The sequence below is a fragment of the Primulina tabacum genome, chromosome 5 (genome assembly GCF_025594145.1).
Source record: "Primulina tabacum isolate GXHZ01 chromosome 5, ASM2559414v2, whole genome shotgun sequence".
Classification (NCBI taxonomy): domain Eukaryota; kingdom Viridiplantae; phylum Streptophyta; class Magnoliopsida; order Lamiales; family Gesneriaceae; genus Primulina; species Primulina tabacum.
The window spans coordinates 4,601,326-4,621,209 of record NC_134554.1 but is presented as its reverse complement, the minus strand read 5'-3'; the positions used below and the strand labels follow the sequence as shown (position 1 = coordinate 4,621,209).

The 19,884-nt window shown below is 34.4% G+C and overlaps 3 protein-coding genes and 1 non-coding gene across 15 annotated transcripts; all 4 read left to right on the top strand.

The window, feature by feature from the left end:
* The first annotated feature begins 4,727 nt into the window (after positions 1-4,727).
* LOC142544615 (cytochrome P450 76A1-like) lies at positions 4,728-7,161 on the top strand. 2 transcript variants are annotated; one of them, XM_075651645.1, is made up of 3 exons: positions 4,728-4,773; positions 5,315-6,256; positions 6,529-7,161. In XM_075651645.1, exons 2-3 carry the CDS (start codon positions 5,321-5,323, stop codon positions 7,156-7,158), a joined length of 1,566 nt encoding a protein of 521 aa, XP_075507760.1. In that variant the 5' UTR covers positions 4,728-4,773; positions 5,315-5,320; the 3' UTR covers positions 7,159-7,161. The 2 variants fall into 2 exon arrangements, with proteins under 2 accessions (XP_075507760.1, XP_075507761.1); XM_075651646.1 differs by lacking the exon at positions 4,728-4,773 and adding an exon at positions 4,864-4,873.
* A 1,551-nt stretch (positions 7,162-8,712) lies between these two features.
* Positions 8,713-10,754, top strand: LOC142544614 (cytochrome P450 76A1-like). The gene is made up of 2 exons (XM_075651644.1): positions 8,713-9,644; positions 9,967-10,754. Exons 1-2 carry the CDS (start codon positions 8,736-8,738, stop codon positions 10,588-10,590), a joined length of 1,533 nt encoding a protein of 510 aa, XP_075507759.1. The 5' UTR covers positions 8,713-8,735; the 3' UTR covers positions 10,591-10,754.
* A 1,450-nt stretch (positions 10,755-12,204) lies between these two features.
* On the top strand, positions 12,205-12,277 carry TRNAA-AGC (transfer RNA alanine (anticodon AGC)). Its single transcript has one exon. It is a non-coding gene; the product is annotated as a tRNA-Ala (tRNA).
* A 1,804-nt stretch (positions 12,278-14,081) lies between these two features.
* LOC142545727 (splicing factor U2af small subunit B-like) lies at positions 14,082-17,369 on the top strand. 11 transcript variants are annotated; one of them, XR_012820351.1, is made up of 7 exons: positions 14,082-14,410; positions 15,012-15,180; positions 15,512-15,638; positions 15,714-16,144; positions 16,276-16,299; positions 16,815-16,885; positions 17,033-17,369. XR_012820351.1 is itself a non-coding variant. In XM_075653083.1 (6 exons), the coding sequence occupies exons 1-4, from the start codon at positions 14,174-14,176 to the stop codon at positions 16,123-16,125; spliced, it is 945 nt and encodes a 314-aa protein (XP_075509198.1). In that variant the 5' UTR covers positions 14,082-14,173; the 3' UTR covers positions 16,126-16,144; positions 16,276-16,299; positions 17,033-17,369. The 11 variants fall into 11 exon arrangements, 5 of the variants coding, with proteins under 5 accessions (XP_075509198.1, XP_075509196.1, XP_075509195.1 ...); XR_012820349.1 differs by having other exon boundaries at positions 16,970-17,369; XR_012820350.1 differs by having other exon boundaries at positions 16,811-16,885.
* Positions 17,370-19,884: the final 2,515 nt, after the last annotated feature.

Below are 19,884 nucleotides of genomic sequence, written 5' to 3'. Positions count from 1 at the left end.
CTGTTATACTGGGATCGACAGTGAAGTTCATGTAAAAGTAGAAGCACGCCCTTCGAGATAATTTTCAGAATTTTCTTTTTCAGTTTTCACCATATCCTCCCCTCATATATATTAAATATAATTTTGACATTTCACTTTCTTTGTTCCATCTAGAAATTGTTTTTCTTTTCTTTTCGTTTTTCACTTGTTTGCAAAAGAAAAGCAATTACTTTAAGTGAGAAACAAACAAATTTGTGTCGCCAAACCCGATGAAAAAAGAAAAGGCGAACGAACAAAGTTGTCTGATGAAATCCTAAAAATATCAATTTAATTCAGAGAATTTATGTGAGAGCTTTACCCAGAAAAATCAACATTGACCATATTCTTTACGTTTGATCATTTCGATTTATTTTGTTTAGATATGCGTAACATATTTAAAGAAAATTCAATTTGATTAGGATGAATCTAGTAGTATATGATAGTTCAGTTTGATAGCTACTAGAGTCAAATACTTGGCCTGAAATTTATTGTGCAAATTCTCATGTCAAACAGTGGGTTATCATAAAGAATTCTTTTGTTGTAACCAGTGTTCTCAGAAGACCATTTAAGCTTGAAGACCATTTAAGCTTGAAGCTAGACAAAAACGTCCCGCTAAAAAAAACGGTTAAACTGTAGTTTGATCGAATTAAACGTAATTAATGTGTTTAATTAAGTGTGTTTATTTTTTAATTTTAATTATAATTAAGCATATCTAATAATGATTTGACAAATATTTAGCATTTTTTAATGTGGTCTAGTTGCAAAAACAAATAAAGATTGCAATTTTGATATTTTATGCTTTTATAAATATGAGAATTGATGCATCAGACTTAAATTTATCAAATTTATGTATTATTTTATCTATTTATTGGTTTGAGATAATTACAATTACACTAAAAATAAAAAACGTTTTTTCACGCTTAACTCTGTGCTAATCTCGCTTAAACTTGAAAAACTTGGAGCTCGACATCTGCGTTTCGGAGCGCTTCACGCTTTTTAGAACCTTGATTGTAACGAGATGAGATTTGATAATTTTCACATCACTAGAGACTACACAGGCGAACTTGAAAGCGTAGAAGAAAAACTAATCATTTCTTCTGTATTAACGCTTCGTTTCATACTCGCTTGTAATCCAATTGATATTTGATAATACAAAGTTTATTTATAAATTTTGACGAACATGAAAACTACGACGTGCTATTTTATAATTTAATTTATTGTTTGATAGCACGTGCCTGTCCCCCCCCCCCCCCCCCCCCCCACCCCCCACCTACCTAACGCGGTAACGATTGATAATGCATGACAACAAACATAAATTTTTTTAAGAATTGATTTCGGATAAGATTCTGACTGATAATGCTAAATTCATCAATTTAGAGGTCATATTTTGGGAAGAGAACTGTAAATATAGCCGTACAGCCACAAGGATCCTGAACTAATGTATTATTGCGAGCAAGATTCTATGTTCTACTATTGTATTATTAGGCAAAAACTTGTGTTGTGCGATCTCACGAGTCGTATTTTGTGAAACAGATCTCTTATTTTGGTCATCCATGAAAAAATATTATTTTTTATGCTACGAGTATTATTTTTTATTGTGAATATCGGTATGGTTGACCCGTCTGACAAGAGACCTACTCATATTGTTATTATTATTATTATTATTATTATTATAAGATAGTAGGCTCACCGATAATATATAATTTTGGCCCAACAAAATTAAATTAAGTGAACCCGGAAAGGAACTACAAATATCGAACAGATAATATGCTTCGTAATTTACATTACATGGTAAATTAAATTACACTCGCAGGTAGGTAAATAAAAGTCTTCCAAAGCGAATCACCATGGTCATCAGCTTCGTACCGTTTGACGCAAATTATGAATAATTAATGGATTATACATTCTAGCTTGTTTCAGTTTTGACCTAAGTTTCACGAATGATTGGAGTTCATAATTATTATGTTATCCGTGTGTATGTATTATATATAATCGACATATAATATATGAATCATTTACCATCTCATCCATCGAATATCACATCTAAAAAAACAAACCCTTATAACTAGTTGACTAGTTCTTTCGGAATGAGATTTCGTAATTAGGGTTGGCAACAAAATAAGAAAAAATACACAGTAGGCTCCATCAAAATTCAGACTAAATAATGCCAAGGTTTGGATATAAACATTCATGAACATCCAGCGAATTAAATTAAAATCTGGGGCTTATATAAGCAGCCGAACCCGAGGGTGGATGGGCGATAAAATTTATGGATTTTATTTTATACAAAGTTTAAAATTTTCGGAGCCTCCCAGAAAAAGTTGTGTATATGATTTGGTAGGTATCGAAGATTCAAGTTTTGATCAGTCCATGAAATCTACACAATGGTATTAACTTATAACTCATAATTATCTTGCATGCATGCAGTCGCATTCACTCTCTACGAAAGAGATTAAGTTAAATAAACGATCTTGTCATATATAATATCATAAAATCGTTTCTCATAATTTGAGGCGGGATTGTTCAAGTGTTATACGAGTCGTATTTTGTAAGACGGATCTCTTATTTTGGTCATCCATGAAAAAATATTACTTTTTTATGCTAAGAGTATTACTTTTATTGTGAATATCGATAAGCTTGACATGTCTCACGGATAAAAATTTGTGAGACAATCTCATAAGAGACCTACCATATATAGTATATAGGGTAATATTTACTCATGAAAACAATAAAATATGTTTGGAGGTCGTTTATTTCAAAAATCAAAAGATATATAATTAAGACCAACATTTGATAAAAGAAATAAACAAAATCACAAAAAAATCAAATATACATGAAGATATAAATTGTAATTTTCCCTTTTTAATAACTTATTCTATAATTTTATATAAAAAAAAAACCTAAAGATGTTTTTTGCCAATTTAAGTTTCTTTCCCGATTCGACGCTTACGTGTATAGTGCACGATCAAGTTCCATGACATATGTTTTATTACATATTTTTTGATGTTATGGAACCAATGTTTATTTTTCTATTTCGTGTTTATTTTTCTATTTCATTTTCTAATAAATAAAGTCAGGAAAAGGAGGAAAATATATAATTTCGGATAGATAAAAATGCTAGGACCGTTACATTCTCCCCATTTTGATTTACAGTATCTATTCATCACTAATTTATTGATTTAGGACCCGCATTTACTCTATTAGTCTATTTATACATCTTCTCTTGTCGGAAAATCGAATAATAAAATAATGATTTCTGAAAACATATTTTTAATAGTTGTCAATTCATTTGCTATTTATTATTCAAAAAATAAATACAAACTTTAACGTAAATTACGTAAAATAAATTAAATATATTACATCGACCTCCAATGTGACTCAGCACCCTTGCTCACCGCATTTCAACAAGTCCACTGTAGTTCGCAGTTCTTTATGTAATTATAAATAATTTTATTACAAAATGTAATGATAATTGAAATACCGTGCATGGATAAAAATTGATAATTAATATTTATCAATATTGATAATTAACTATTTAATGTCATATATATTTTTATACTATATATATTATATTATATTGTTAAAGTTGAAAGTTTACAATAACTAATTTTGATGTTATGATATGTATTTTTGATAAACCAAAAAGCACTCTTCTCAAATTATTAAAAATTCTATTTTATTTAAGAGTGTGTCTCTTATGAGACGGTCTCACGAATCTTTATCTATGAAACGGGTCAATTCTACCGATATTCACAGTACAAAAGTAATACTCTTAGCATAAAAAGTAATAATTTTTCATGGATGACTCAAATAAGAGATATGTCTCACAAAATACGACCTGTGTGACCGTCTTACACAAGTTTTTGCCTTTATTTAATCGTTTATTGATTTTGGTTTCTATATTTAAGACCTTTCAACTTGTAATTTTTTTCACATGAGTGATGAAGTGGAAACTACACACATCAGCGCTATCACGTCGATCATGTCACATGGGCGCCATATATAAAAAGACTAAAACCAAAAAAAAAAAACAAATATAGCCGACTAAATAAACAAAATCATAAAAAAACAAATATACATGACCAAAAATGTAGATTTATCTTAATTAGCATATGTATAGATAGATTTGTGTGGAGGGAAAATGTAAAAGATTGTGAAATTTGTAATAACGAAATTAAATACGTACGGCCTCTCTAATCTAAATTTCTATTAATTTCTTTAACATAATTTTAATTAAGTATATTTATTAAACAAATTAATATGTTTAAGATCGATGAGCCAAACATACATCGTAATTTATCTTAAAATGGAACTAGAGTAAAGGTTCATAGATTTGAAGATGATAGGACAACTAAACACATGGTACATGTTAATATTAAAAATAATCGTCTGCTTTAATATTTACATTTTTGTTATTGATCGAAACAGCTTGTCAGGTATTATCAATTTTGGGCTAAACGTCTGGGTGTGCTTCCCTTGTTTATATATATATTAAATATATGTGCTGTAGTAATTGATTAATAATAAATTTGATTTTCAATCATTAGAAGAAAACAAGATTTCAAAGAATAATGGATATTTTACCTGAAGATATGCAATCGAAGATGCCATATTTGTCACCATCGTCAAATTGAACTTATTTTATTCGAATTTATTTGGATTTACTCTATAGTTTTCATTATATATGTATACGTAGCTACTTACTACATGTTTGTATCATTATTACAATTTAGTTGGCAAAGAGTGCGAAAATAAGTAAGTATAGCTTTATATTTTGTTTATTTTCACCAATTTATTACTTCGGAAATAATTAGAAAAGTATAGAGTAATCGACTTACGACGTTCATGGTTTCGGGTAAGTGTAATTTATTTTGTTTTCGAGTATTTGCTCTTTGAAATTGTTTAGGGTTCATTTATTTTTATATAATGCTTTCTTATTTACCTCGAAAATTCTATTATTTGGTTTTCTTGGACAAATTATCTAACTATATATATAACCTTCTCTTCTTCTTCTTCTTCTTCTTCTTCTTGTTTTTTTTTTTTTTTTTGGGTTTGAATATATTAATTAAAAAAATTGTCTTTACAAAACTACAAATAGGAAACATGCCAGAAAATTAATTTCTCGTCCTTGTTTGGAATGTAACCTCCTAAGTTCATATACTAAGATGATATCTATAAATCGATGAATTCCACATGTCGGATAAATTATTCTAGATATGAATGTCAAAATAATATCATATTTAATATGTAGTATTAAATAAAATTACCATCAATTGAAATGTATTTATTTGGCTAGATTAAAATGGACTACGAAATCGCGGGCCTCGTTCTAGCTTTGCTATTATGGGTTGCATGGGCGGTTGTAACAGAACGGAGACACCGACGATTGGAGGAGCTCGGCCGGATGCCGCCCGGGCCACAGCCATTGCCGGTGGTTGGCAACATCTTCCAACTAGCACGCGCCGCCCGCGCACCCCATAAACACTTTGCTGAACTTGCTGATAGATATGGCGACGTGATGACGCTCTATCTCGGCTCCATGAGAACGGTGGTGATCTCTTCCAGTGAGGCGGCGCGTGTAATGTTCAAAAATCACGACGCAGTTTTGGCAGGAAGAAAGATATACGAAGCCATGAAAGGCGATATAAGCAACGAAGGGTCTCTCATCACTGCCCAATATGGACCACACTGGCGGATGCTGCGGCGGCTCTGCACATCAGAATTCTTCACCACCGCGCGCCTCGACTCCATGCAAGAAGTCAGAGCTAAGTGCGTCGATCAAATGCTCGAATTTATAACAGAAGCATCCTCCTCTGGTTCTGCAAACAGCGTCGGTGTTGATGTGGGGAATTTCTTTTTCTTGATGGCTTTCAATCTGATCGGGAATCTCATGTTCTCGAAGGATTTGTTGGACCCAAAATCAGAAAGGGGAGCCAAATTCTTATATCATGCAGGAAAAGTTATGGAGTTTGCAGGGAAACCTAATGTTTCAGATTTCTTGCCGATGTTTAGGTGGCTTGACCCTCAACGGGTTAGAAGAAAAACACAGTTTCATGTTAAAAGAGCGTTTGATGTTGCTGGAGAATTCTTGAAAGAAAGAATGAGAGAAATGGAGACCACTAAATACGGCGGTGTTGGAAAGAAGAAGGATTATTTGAATGTGCTTTTGGAATACAGGGGAGATGGAGTGGAGGGGCCTTCCTGTTTTTCTTCAACAGAAATCAACGTTATTGTTTTTGTAAGCGAGCCAATTCTTAATTGCTTTCATTTTCTACTTATTTGGTTTCCAATTAATCCCTTACTTTTAAGTAAACCCTTTTAACTCAAACCCTATACACTTCACTTGGATCTATACTTTATTTTCCACTTGCCCTTCTTCCATCACTGGATTTATTATAATTAACTCAGCTATTTTAGCAACTAAAAATATGAGCAACTTTGGGAAATAGTACAAGTCAGAATGTACGTACGTATCATATTTTTCTTTTCTTCCTTTGTGAAACATTACAGGAAATGTTCATAGCGGGAACTGATACCACCACCAGTACACTAGAATGGGCCATGGCGGAGCTCCTCCGTAACCCCCAAACTCTTCAAAAACTCCACTCCGAGCTCCGAACCCTAATCCCACCCGGCAAAAAGCTCGAAGAACAACACCTAGATCACCTCCCATACCTGAAAGCGGTCATCAAAGAAACTCTAAGACTTCACCCACCCCTCCCGTTTTTAGTCCCCCACATGGCCATGGATCCATGCAAGATGTTAGGCTACTATATTCCGAAAGAAACCCAAATTCTCGTTAACGTTTGGGCCATCGGAAGAGACCCTAAAATGTGGAAAGACTCATTGGAGTTTAAACCAGAGAGGTTTCTAGACCCGAGCATGGCTGATTACAAAGGGCAGAACTTCGAGTATATACCGTTCGGGTCGGGGCGTCGGATGTGCCCGGCCATGCCTCTTGCCTCTCGCGTGTTGCCGATGGTTGTGGGGTCGATGGTGCACTCGTTTGATTGGGTGTTGGCGGGTGGGATGAAGCCTGATGAAATGGACATGAGCGAGAAGACTGGGTTTACTTTGAGGAAAAGGGTTTCACTGAAGGCCATACCATTACCAGTTCCATATCGAGATAACAAGTGCTAGTTTGAATATACCTGGTGTTTGATGATAATTTTAGAAGCAAATCAAAGATATATGCCATATAATGAGATTGAATAATTCATTACATTACATTACAATACAATAAATTATTTATTTATTTAAATTTCACATACACGCACAGATATATATCTTTTTTCCATTTTCTTGATGAAGAAAGATAAACATTGGACAGCCCTCAATTATAACAATCATATATTCCAACCAAAATAAATAAAAATAAAATGACGGATAGACCAACCAAAAACTCGTTAAAAGTTCGATGAATATCGTTTATTACAACTGGGTCGGCCTAAGGTTATTCGGTCTTTATTTTGTTCAGTTTTGAATTGTATTATAATAATGACTTCTTCTGCTTTAAATTTAGCCTTATTTTTAAGTCTACTTTATATATTGAGTTGAGTAAGTTTATGCATATTTTATCGGATTTAATTCATCTCTTGTAACATAAATCAGGATATCATACGGGTTCTCATATTATATATATTTACAATAATAATTAATATATTTCAAATTTTAAGACTAGTTTAATATATTGTATATTATAATTTTTGTTCAATGCTAATGCTAGTATATGATTTACATTTAATATCAGTAAAAAATTTAAGTCGATATACTTTTAAAATTGATGGATGGATAGCTGACAACTGAAATTCATTAAGAAATAAATGTTGAGAACGATGGGATTTTTATCAGAGGGTGTTTTTGTATTTCTTCTGATTAAAGTGTTTTCTTTTTTGGTTAGTTTGGGTATGCCAGAGTCACTCGCTCGATTCCAATTCATGTTTAGTTACTTATATGTTTATCAATCATAAATTAATCATAATGATCACGACAGTAAAAATGGTTTTTTTTTCCTGGTCCCCTCCTTGTAAATTGTCATATTAATTACAACATTGCAAGGTTGACCTTTGAAAAATGTGAGAATAGTACTGAAATGAGTGATCTCTTGATAAATTTTTACGTATCGACGATGTAACATTTTATTTGGTTGGCTAGATGAGTTGTAAAAGAGTGACGTCATATCTTAACGTATAATATTGTATATTTTGGGAACAGATATGAGACAGAACAATCAAATAGACATGCATATCTTCGGACTCATGGGTCTACTAACTCGACACATTAACACTAGTGTAAGTGCACTTTATGCCGCCACGAATAAAAAAAAATAAAATTGTATCTTAATTAACAACTGTAGATTTTATTCTAATAATAAAGGCTCCATTCTAACAGTATATATCAGGCAACGGATTCTTTCCTTCACTAGTTTTTCGATATCGATCTTTTGTAAATTAAGTTCTAAGCCAAAAGTATAATTATAAACATAGATCCAAAAATAAATACGTTACATTTACTATTAATTATATCATATAAATTCACACACAAATATTAAATAACATAGATCCAAAAATAAATAAATTGAAGCATAGAAGTTTGTGAAGTCAGAAATATTAAATACGACAAGTTCAATCAAAAGTCGACAAGAAAATCCTCACGACCCTAACGCCTGTATATTAAATATGGGAGACATTTACGAGTGAGAAGGAAACAAATTAAACATGCACTGGGAGTTGACCATCCTCTGTTGTTGCGTTCTCCTTGTGGCATCTATACTCTTCCTCCTCCGTCATCAGCGGCGCTCTCCCACCCGGAGGCTGCCGCCAGGGCCACCGGGATGGCCAGTGTTCGGCAACATGTTCGACCTCGGTTCCATGCCACACAAAACTCTAGCTGGGCTACAGAAAGATTATGGCCCAGTTGTCTGGCTAAGGATCGGCTCTATCAACACAATGGTGCTGCTCACCGCCGAGACCGCGGCGGAATTGTTCAAGAATCACGACGCGAACTTCGCTGAGCGCACGATCATAGAGGTGATGAAGGCTCATGACTTCCACAAGGCGGCTGTCTCCCTCGCCCCCTACGGCCAATATTGGCGAGTGATGAAGCGTGTGATGACTGTTGAAATGCTGGTTCACAAAAAGATCAACGAAACCGCCGCTATCCGGCGACGGTGCATTGCAGACATGGTGGAATGGATTGGAAACGAATCCACCGACACCACAGCCTCCGCCGCAGGGATACACGTGGCGCGGTTTGTGTTCTTGGCTTCGTTCAACATGCTGGGTAATTTAATGCTATCCCGTGATTTGGTGAACCCTGAATCGACTGAGGGATCGGATTTTTTTGCGGCTATGGTTGAGTTGATGGAGTGGTCGGGGCATCCGAATATCGTCGATCTGTTTCCATGGCTGAAATGGCTGGATCCGCAGGGTCTGAGGCGGAAAGCTGAGGAAGGAATGGGGAAAACAATAAAGATTGTGGGGCAGTTCGTGGCGGAGAGGTTGAAGGAGCAAAACGATGCAGAAGGTAAGAAGGATTTTCTGGAAGTGTTGCTGGAAAGTGAAGGCAATGGAAGAAAGAATGGGGGTGATAAGATTTCAGACCACGACCTAAATATAATGATCATGGTAAAAAAAAATCATCTTTCATAGCTATGTACCGAGTCATTTTATCAGTTTATATGATCGGGAGTTTACATACAAGTTTCATATTTCTTAATCAAGAATATTTCAAAATTAAAAATCACTCGATTTAATTCTAAACTAGTTAATTTGAACTGCGAGTGATGATAACATAATGATCTTTTTTTCCTCATATTTTTGTCATGAATAATTAAACGAACTAGAATTTAGGATTCAAATCCTATTTTTAAATTTAAATATGCAAATTTATTTCTTTCCAAACCATCATACAAAATTAAACCTTCACAAAAAAATTATGAATCCTCAGGAGGTGTTTCTGGCCGGTTCAGAAACGACAAGCAGCAGCACGGAGTGGGCCATGGTCGAGCTGCTCAGCCACCCGGAGGTAATGACGAAGGTCAAAAACGAACTCTCCCAGATAGTCGGAAAGAGCAACACTTTTGACGAGAATCACGTCGAAAATCTACCATACTTGCAGGCTGTGATAAAGGAAACTCTCAGACTACATCCTCCGGTTCCATTCCTGGTCCCTCGCAAAGCAATTCAAGATGCCAACTTCTTTGGTTACCAAATTCCCAAAAACACGCAGGTTTTCGTGAACGCTTGGGCGATTGGAAGGGACCTAGCTTGCTGGGATGACCCTTTATCTTTCAAACCGGAAAGGTTCTTAGGCTCGAAGATTGATTACAAAGGGCAGCATTACGAGCTGATTCCTTTCGGCGCTGGCAGGAGGATGTGTGCCGGGATTCCTCTGGCTCACCGAATGCTTCACCTTTTGTTGGGTTCTTTGCTGCATGAGTTTGACTGGGAAGTCGATGATATTGGTCGGAAAGGATTGGTGGACTCGAGAGAGAGGATGGGGATAGTCGTTCGGAAATTGGTGCCGCTGAAAGCAATGCCTACGAAGTGTTCGATACAATGCCCGAGCTGAATAATATACTCCAGTGATGAATCTTGGTCTTGTTTGGTGTCCATTACCGCCTATGCCTTTTCAAAACAAAAATAAAAATGTTGTTTTCAAAGTCGGACACATCGGTTTTTTGCATGAATTGTGACTTTATAAAAATCAAATATTTGTATTAAAGGAAAAAATCATATTAAATTTGCATTTTAATCTCAAGAACATAAAATTATATTTAAAATTAAATTGTTTTAACATATTCAATTCTTCACCTGAGCAGGCTTGCACTACTATTCCAAACTACATAGTTTTTATTTTGCCAAATTTGTCACAAAATCATTGTCGCGATTCCAGTTCCCTGTTGATTATTCTTTAAAACAACAAAATTCCACCAGTCCACAATAGAATATATAGAACCAAAGTTGGTACCCGTAGGAGAAAGACACCGCACATTACTTGCACATGGACGAGAGACCAACGCATGAAATTCCTCTTCAGTTTCGTTATGGCTAAGAGAGCACCACGTACTCTGTGACATTCACTCTTCGAACTTGTAGTGCTCTCATGGTGGGAAGACATGGTGATAAAGCTCTCCAAATAAAATTTCGGACTAATTTCCAGTTTTTAACAGAACTAATAGTGGAGAGATTGTGTTGCTGCATGAGGACTTTGTGTCCACTTTTAACAGTGTAAACACCTTTTTTTTAAATCATTGAACCACATCCGACTGTCGTATGTTCATTAATCATGCTCAGTGGAATAGACAATATTAATTCATGGTCTCTTTCATTGAACATGTCGTCTAGAATCATATCCAAATCCCATGAATCGTATGTAAGACATTTCAAGGAATCCATCATAGCATGATCTAAACCAGGGAAACGTACGGGCTGTCCCGATCTGGCGGCCATGCATCGCCCCATTTCTTTAGTTTCCTAACCGAACCAATTCGTCTCCTCACCCCACTCCTAATAACCCTTGAGTTGATATTATACTCATCCTTTAAACAAAACTTGGATTGGCTCCCAACTTTGCCTCAAGAAAATTGTCAGTTGGATAATAACGAGCTTGGAATACATGAGAAGCGAAAGAAGTGGGATCAATAAGGAATTACCAGCCTTGCTTAGCCAAAAGATCGAGCCAAATTGAATTTATGATTTTTCCGAAAGCTCATACTGGCCTCTTTCCTCTTTTCAAACAGAGCATCTCTCATCTTTTCCATTTAATGCCTTCTCCTGCTAAAACTGAATGTTAGCCACTGGCACTTCTCACAGATATGGGAGAGGTACTGGGTTCCATGCCCGCGAATCGCGATTCCCCACCCCTTAGTAAAAAAACGAATATATAAATAAAAAGATAATCAATGTCCTGTGTTACAAAATTTTTATTATGCCTGAGGCCAACAAATCTCACCGTCTCAATCTTAAACGTCTTCTTGCTTTTACTTACCAAATGTATAAATATTTAGTTGATTGTGTTATTCAAAGGCTATAATTACAGTATTCTTTTTTTTAAAAAAAAAAGTTGCATTTTACGATATCTGCAGCATTTGTTTGAAGGCAGTTGCCGATATTATTGGCATGAAAATATTTCAATTTTGTACAAAATAGATAATAATTTAAAAAAATCCTGCCATTTGCAATTGGGGATGTAGCTCAGATGGTAGAGCGCTCGCTTAGCATGCGAGAGGTACGGGGATCGATACCCCGCATCTCCACGTTTTATGTTTGTTTTAAAAAATTACCTTTGAAAACATAAAATAAAAGGATACGAAGTGATAGTTTTGATAAAATTATTAATGTGAACTTTTATCAATTATTAAAAAATTAGTATTTTCCACGATGATTCAAATTTTGGAGGTAAATAATTTTTCTCCATAAAAGTATAATAAAATATTCATTTTTAGAAAAATATAAAATTTAAATTTTAATATGTTTAATTTTATATTTCTATGCTCGTGTTTTATTTTTTTCGATTATTTCTTAATATATTTGCATATAAATCAAAAAGAGCTCCAACTTATCGAATTCAAAATAAAGGACTCGAGCTCTCAAACTCATTCTATTCACAAATTTGAAGCTAAAATCATAAATTTGGCTCGCATATTCAAACGAACGTAAAGTTGACAACATCTCCTAAAATCTCAATCTATCCCGGATCTCATCCCATTCTCAATCCGCATTGTTCTGATCCGATTTTTCGGAATTTTTCTAGTCCAGATCTATGTCGAGAGATAAATCGAGCAAATAACCTCAACTCGGTGAGATTCTCCACTCCGACCTAAAATAATATTATCAATAATTTAATATGTTATTGGGTTGAACCTCACAAAAAATTATATAACTCTTTAAAAGATGTTAGCTTTTATACGATATTTTAAGGCTTAAATTAAATGATTAATTAATTTATTTGAATATATAAGCAAACAAAAAATTTATTTTAGCTCATGTTAAAGATATATTTAAAAAATAGTCTTATATGTTAAATATAACTATCAATTCTTGTACGAGTAAAGATTAAGTAGAAAGATTATGAGATGAATCTTTCCCTATCTCACCCCTACTTAAACGTATGAATAGTAAATATTTTAATCAAACTTATCATATAGAATACTGAAAATAATTAGATTAGAGCACAATAAAATAAAATAAAATAAAATAAATAATGATACAGATTGATTTTTTCGTGTGTCTATAATAATAAACTATTATTTTCCTCTTATAATTTACATAATATTATTTTATATAATTAATTATCAAACTTGATAAATATTAGCGTTTAATAGTTTATTAAAATTAACGATATAATATAATCGATATACTTAAATTTTATATATTATCATAAAAAATTATATATAAAAATGGTTATATCATTTGTGATAAACGTTTAAATGAAATAGCAATCATCTATAATTAAATTGACTTCTTATTTTGTTTGAGTGAAAAATGTTACTAACTAAAAATAAAGAAATATTTTTCAGAAGTCAATTTTTTATTTAATCATTTATCAGATAAAAAAATTGTGATTAAAAATTTTATAATTTTTTATGAACATGTTAAAAAATATTTATATTAAAATTTTAATTAAGACATTTAATAATAATAATTTACGGACAACAAATATATCAAATTCACGACGACGCTCTTTTAAAAATTTTGAAAAACATAATATTATATAAAAAAATATTTTTTTGATATGATAGAGAGTAATGATAATTAAATTAAATATATAAAAGTAACATAAAATTCAACATTTTAACCAAAATTTAATGAAATGATATAACAAATGTAGATATTTTATGTAGTTTATACTTTCAATGAATATCAAATGCAAATTTAAATTTTAAAGAAATTTAAAAAACTTCTCATTTAATTTTGTATTTATTGTAAATACTTAATATGATAAATTGACACAATAATACTAATAAAAAAAATTTATATAGTAATTGTTTTAATAAGAATTTTTTAAATATTGTAAAAAGTTTGCGTGTGTGTGTATATATATCAATCATATAATGGACCGGTTTTTTTGGGATTTGAAAACCCTAGGAAGAAACCCTTGTCTTCGCCTAACCAGTCCCCAAATCCCTAAAGCTAGCTGAATTTGAAAAATTATGGCGGAGCACTTGGCGTCCATCTTCGGTACGGAGAAGGATAGGGTGAATTGTCCCTTCTACTTCAAGATCGGCGCGTGCCGCCACGGAGACCGCTGCTCTCGTCTGCACACGAAGCCCAGCATCAGCCCCACGCTTCTGCTCTCTAACATGTACCAACGCCCTGATATGATCACGCCTGGTGTCGATCCTCAGTGCCAGAACATCGACCCTAAGAAGATCCAGTCTCACTTCGAGGTTCCGTTGATTTACCCTTCTGTCTCCGTTATATATTCTACTCGAGCTTTGACATGATTTTTAGAAAGTTGGTAAATTCGTATCAAATTGTTTTTGATATTGAAAAATAGATGCAATCTTACTTTGTAATGCAACGTAAGATGTTCTTATTTTACTATATTTGAATCTGATAACCTAAAAACTAGCTCGATAAGCTGTTGCAGTGGGAATCGAATGCAAGGTTAAATCAAGCTCGATTCCGTGACACCCCTGACCCGGGTTGTCCTATAGAAATATCTCTAGATGCTGTTTTTTTTTTCACCTTTGCTTTTAATTTGTGCATACGCTGTTCCAACGCATTTGGTAATAATTGAATTGGTTGTGCCTGTGTGCGAAAGTATGATTTGGTGACACTTAGATTTTAAATTTGATTAAATTAGCGTCCGTCTTGATACACACACTTGCATAGTCAGTCTCTCACTGACATGCATCCCATGTTGTCTGAAATTTGGAATTCGAGTATAGTTTCGGTTAATTGATTAATCGGTCTCAATTTTTTTTTCACAAACAAACAAAGTGTGGAACTTGCATATATTTTGTTTAATTAATTTCGATCAAACAGGATTTCTACGAAGATTTGTTTCAGGAGTTGAGCAAGTACGGGGACATCCAGAGTCTCAACATATGTGATAATTTGGCTGACCACATGGTAGGCAATGTGTACATTCAGTTTAGGGAGGAAGACCAGGCACAAGCTGCTCTTCAGAATCTCATGGGAAGATCTTATGAAGGCTAGTTTTTCTCATTAGTGTCTACATTTTTCACTGTTAAAAGATAGGTTACTGGCCACAGACACTAAGATATTTGAGGTAGGTATCTGAACTATCTGGAGGAGTGTGAACTTGTTTGCGCATGACCTATCATAAATCACCTAAATAATGGTGCTAAATTTTTTTATGAAAGATCGATAGCATTTTTTATTTGTATTTTCAAATTGATTTTTTTATGCAGAGCCTGTGCGTTTTTTACCTACATGTATGTCTAGCATTAACAGGAGTCTTTTAAATTCAGTAAATAACTTCATTATTTCCGTCATAAGAGTGCTGGTATTGGAATTTTTAGGGCGCCCAATCATTGCTGACTTCTCCCCTGTGACGGATTTCCGTGAAGCGACTTGTAGGCAGTACGAAGAGAATGTGTGCAATCGAGGTGGATACTGCAATTTTATGCATCTGAAAAAGATAAGCAGGTCAGCTTTAAACAGAATTTGTTCTCCATATCTTTCTTGGAACTTCACTCCGATTGGTTCATTTGTTTTCTGAAGAGAGCTGCGGCAACAATTATTTCGGGGTAGACGAAGGCATGGTCGCAGTAGAAGTAGAAGCCATAGCCCTCGTCATCGTCACCAAGATGAGCGGCATGGCTCTGAAAGAAGAGGCGATCATCGTCACTATGATAGAGGTAGAAGGCCTCGAAGCAGAGGTCCTGGTCGAAGGAGTGGAAGAAGCAGGAGCCCTGGAGAAAGGAGAAACAGGAGCCCAGTACGGGAAAGCAGTGTTGAAAGAAGGGCTAAAATTGAGCAATGGAACAAGGAAAGAGAGCAAGCAGAATCTGCCAGAGATGACAATAATAACTTTGATGGTAGTGCTGATGGAGATGAGCATAATAATGAGAAGGGCGACGATAATAACCTTCACCCACCACGACGAAGAAGTGAAAGTTATGACGACCTGTAATGCCATTGCAGCTATCATGGTCTGTCTCCTTTTCTTTGTTCATTTCTCCCTTCTTGTGCTACTTTTTGCTATTTGTTTAGAGATATTTCTTTTGTTAAATATGGGCGGCTTTGAGGAAAAAAGGCTTACTGCCCATTTTCCACTGTGCAGGTGAGGAAGATTCATTCTCCTGTGGTATCCTAAATAACCAAAATCTCTGTTCTCTCTGTTTCCTCCTTCCAAAGAAACTCCCTAGGCCTTTAAAAAAAGAAACTGGTTTAACAGCTATCTGCACATACTTCCATTGCCTCCCGATTCTATAATTTGAGTATTCAATTATCTCTTTGAGTTGTCCTTAAAAAATTCTCAGCTTTCTTTCGAAAGTAACTACTCTATGGCCCACAGCAATTCATTAATGCTAATTTTAAATGAAAAACTAAGATATCCTAATTCATATATTCTTACTATTTCAACTCTTAAAAACGTCCTTCAAATTCAAATAGTCTTATGGTCATATTTAACATGGGAAGTAGGCAGTATTTCTTTACCATCTGCCTATCTTGTTGCAAACATATCACTATATACTTATTTTGTTGTACTTCTTCCGCTTTCTGCATGTTTCCACCCGAACAAAGCATTATATTTTTCTTGTAAAAGGTAATTTCTGAAGGGTTTATCACTCCATTGCGTTTTTAACTTGGGTCAGACAGATTCTTCTCGTTACCATCCATTTTCTCTTGCATATGACATGTGATTATGAGAATATAAATTTATTAGCAAGGTAAGTTTCCTCACCTGTATGCGTTGTATGCGTTCTATATATTAATAATATAAGACCATTTAATACCCCTCTTAAGTTTTGCAGGTCAGGCATTCCTGCTGGTGCACACAGTTTTCTATAGCAGCTTATATTGATATTTGACTACAGGTTTGGAGGTTTTTTCTGCAGAGAAAGATTACATTGTATTTGGCTGCTGGAGAACATAGTTCAATGCCCCATCTGATGTTACCCTTTTCTATGCATTAACGATTTTAGTTGGTGACGGACAATTCGGTTTGCTTAAGAATCTCACCAAGCTATTTTTGGCTGTTCAAATTCCACCAGATTATGGTCTCTCTTATTAATCCAAGATATGATCCAAGGAAACAAAACTTTGTGCACTGTATTATTCTAGCATTCGACTGTATTTGATGTGTTATCAGTAATTTGGGCAAACGCAAGGTTTGATTCTGTTTTATGGTGAAATTGTGTTACTTTATGTGAATGCCTCGCATATTGTGGTGTTATAACTCGTAGGCTGTGGTTTACGTTTTCTTGCGCGAGATACTAATTATATCCTCGATTTTTCTTTGTTGGGGTATCACCACATGTTAATTGGTTATATGATTAAAGTTTTTGTTTGAACTAAAGGATATAATTATTATTTTTCAATAAAGAACTCAAATCGATTCTTATCGGTACCCTTTTTATACACCTAATAGACAAACTATTTAAATTAATTATTTGATGAGTAGGTATTTCGTGAGATGATCTCACGAATCTTTATCTGTGACACGGGTCAATCCTACCGATATTCACAATAAAAAATAATATTCTTAGGCTGCGTTTGGTTTTGAGGATAAAATAAACTAATGATTAGTAAGTAAATGATAAAGAAAATGATTGTTGTAGGAATGTAATATATGGTGTTATGTTTGGTATGATTTTTAAGTGTAAGATAATTTAAAATTTTTTGATGAAAGGACAAAATTGCCCTTTCTTCTTTTTTTTTTCTTCTTTCACTCCGGCGGCGACGGTGGCGGTCCGGCGGCGGCGACAGCGACTTTCCGGCAACGTCGGTGCGGCCAGCAGTCAACGGCGTCGACAGCTGCCGGCCGGCCGGAAGTTATCGGTCGGCGTCGACGGTCGGTGGTCCGGCGTCGATTGGTTCTCGGCGGCTGTCGGCGGCGATCGGTCGGCATTCGGCGGCGGCGACGGTCGTGGCGGGAAGTGGTGGTGAGTTTGAATATAAGAGAAAGGTAAAATTGAAAAAATAGGAAGGATTAAGATAAATAATCCTAGGGGGTGAGGAGATATTATTTTAACCCACCTAATATAACCTAATCATTAATAGGAGGTATTGACTTGGTTAAATAATCACGTGTACCAAACGAGGGATAAGATGGGTTAAAAAAATAAACTCACCTTATCACCCAAACCACACTCCCTTAGTATAACTTTTTCATGGATGATCCAAATAAGAGATCCGTCTTGCAAAATACGATCCGTAAAATTGTCTCATGCAAATTTTTTTTCATTATTTGATTATCGATAAATAATTGTGAAATTAGTTTTAATACTAAAATGGATTAGAACTAAAAACCATACCCTAGATATGCAAAACAAAAAATTAAATTTTTATCATCGTCATCTTATGATGTTGAGCACGTTTTGATGAGTCAAATGTCAATGTAACCTCAAAATTTTATTCAGCCTAATCATCGCATTATGTTTGTTGTATGACTTAGATAATGGAGTTTATCTCTGTTTTTATCCAACTCTTCATTTTTTCTCCATGTTTAAATTTTTTTTTTTTAAAAAAAAACCTATTTCTCCCTGGTGATTAAATTATGTAAAGTGATATCGGCTATATTATATGTGACCTTGTATTGATAGCGAGGGAGGATGAGATGAGATGAGATTCCCTTGAATGGGTCGTGAATCAAGAGGAGGTGGGGAGTGGTGACCGACCGCTTCACACGGTTGGGTAAGAATATCAAGGCCGAGGAGGCAAGGATCACCTTTTCTCACGTGACGAACTTATTTTTCATGCAACCTTCTGTTACGTTAATAATATGTTGAATATAATTTTAGAATCGTAAATTTTTGTATATAATTTTTAAGCAAAAACGTTGACCATGTGTTTGTTCATCGGCTTTGTTATGGTTTTTTGTTCCTTAATTTTATAGTTTTCATTGCAACTGCATTTTTCTTTGAAACCGGCACCTTTTTATAACCACCATCAAATATTCAAATATATTATTAAGAAAAATATCAAAATTGGTTGGTTGGATAAAGTTGAAATATCAAATTTTTCTTTAGCGAACAAATAATTTTTGGTTCTTTCTGATAGCATATTGAACATCCCTATTGACAACACCATGGCCCAAAGAGTTGTAAGAAAGTGGGCTGAGAATAAAGAGGCCCACTCTGAAGAAATGATTGTCGCTTACTCTCGAGAACTTGAGAATACAAATGAAATTGGGAAAGCTCCAGAAGCACATGAGAAAGAAACAAAGAAAGCCAATCAGTGGGAAGATCAAACGGTAAGGACTCGTAAAGCTCCATGTTGGATGAAAGATTACGTTTCCAAGTAGCATGCTAAGATACAAGAGAATTTTAAGAGTTGCTAATGACTACTGAGAGAGAGATATTCATAAGGGTTTGTAATGGGGAAAGAAAAAAATATATATAAGAAATTATTTGCGTTCTCTATCCCTTCCTTCTTGTCTCTCGTTCTGTCTTCTACTTCCTATTCTACGTTCTTCTGTTTATTTTTCATTTGACTCTTGAAAGTAAGTTAAGTTGAAATAGCAGGAGTCAACCTCACTCAAAGAAGGTTTAAAATATTGAATCTAATTAACTAGATTCTATCACTTTCTCTTCGTTACTTTTCACAAAAATATATTTTTAATAGTATCTGTGAGATGACACTAAATATGCATTCAAATAAATATTAATGATAATCTTTAAATAGCACATAACATGCATCGTTAATGAACTCCAAGGTACGTTTAAAA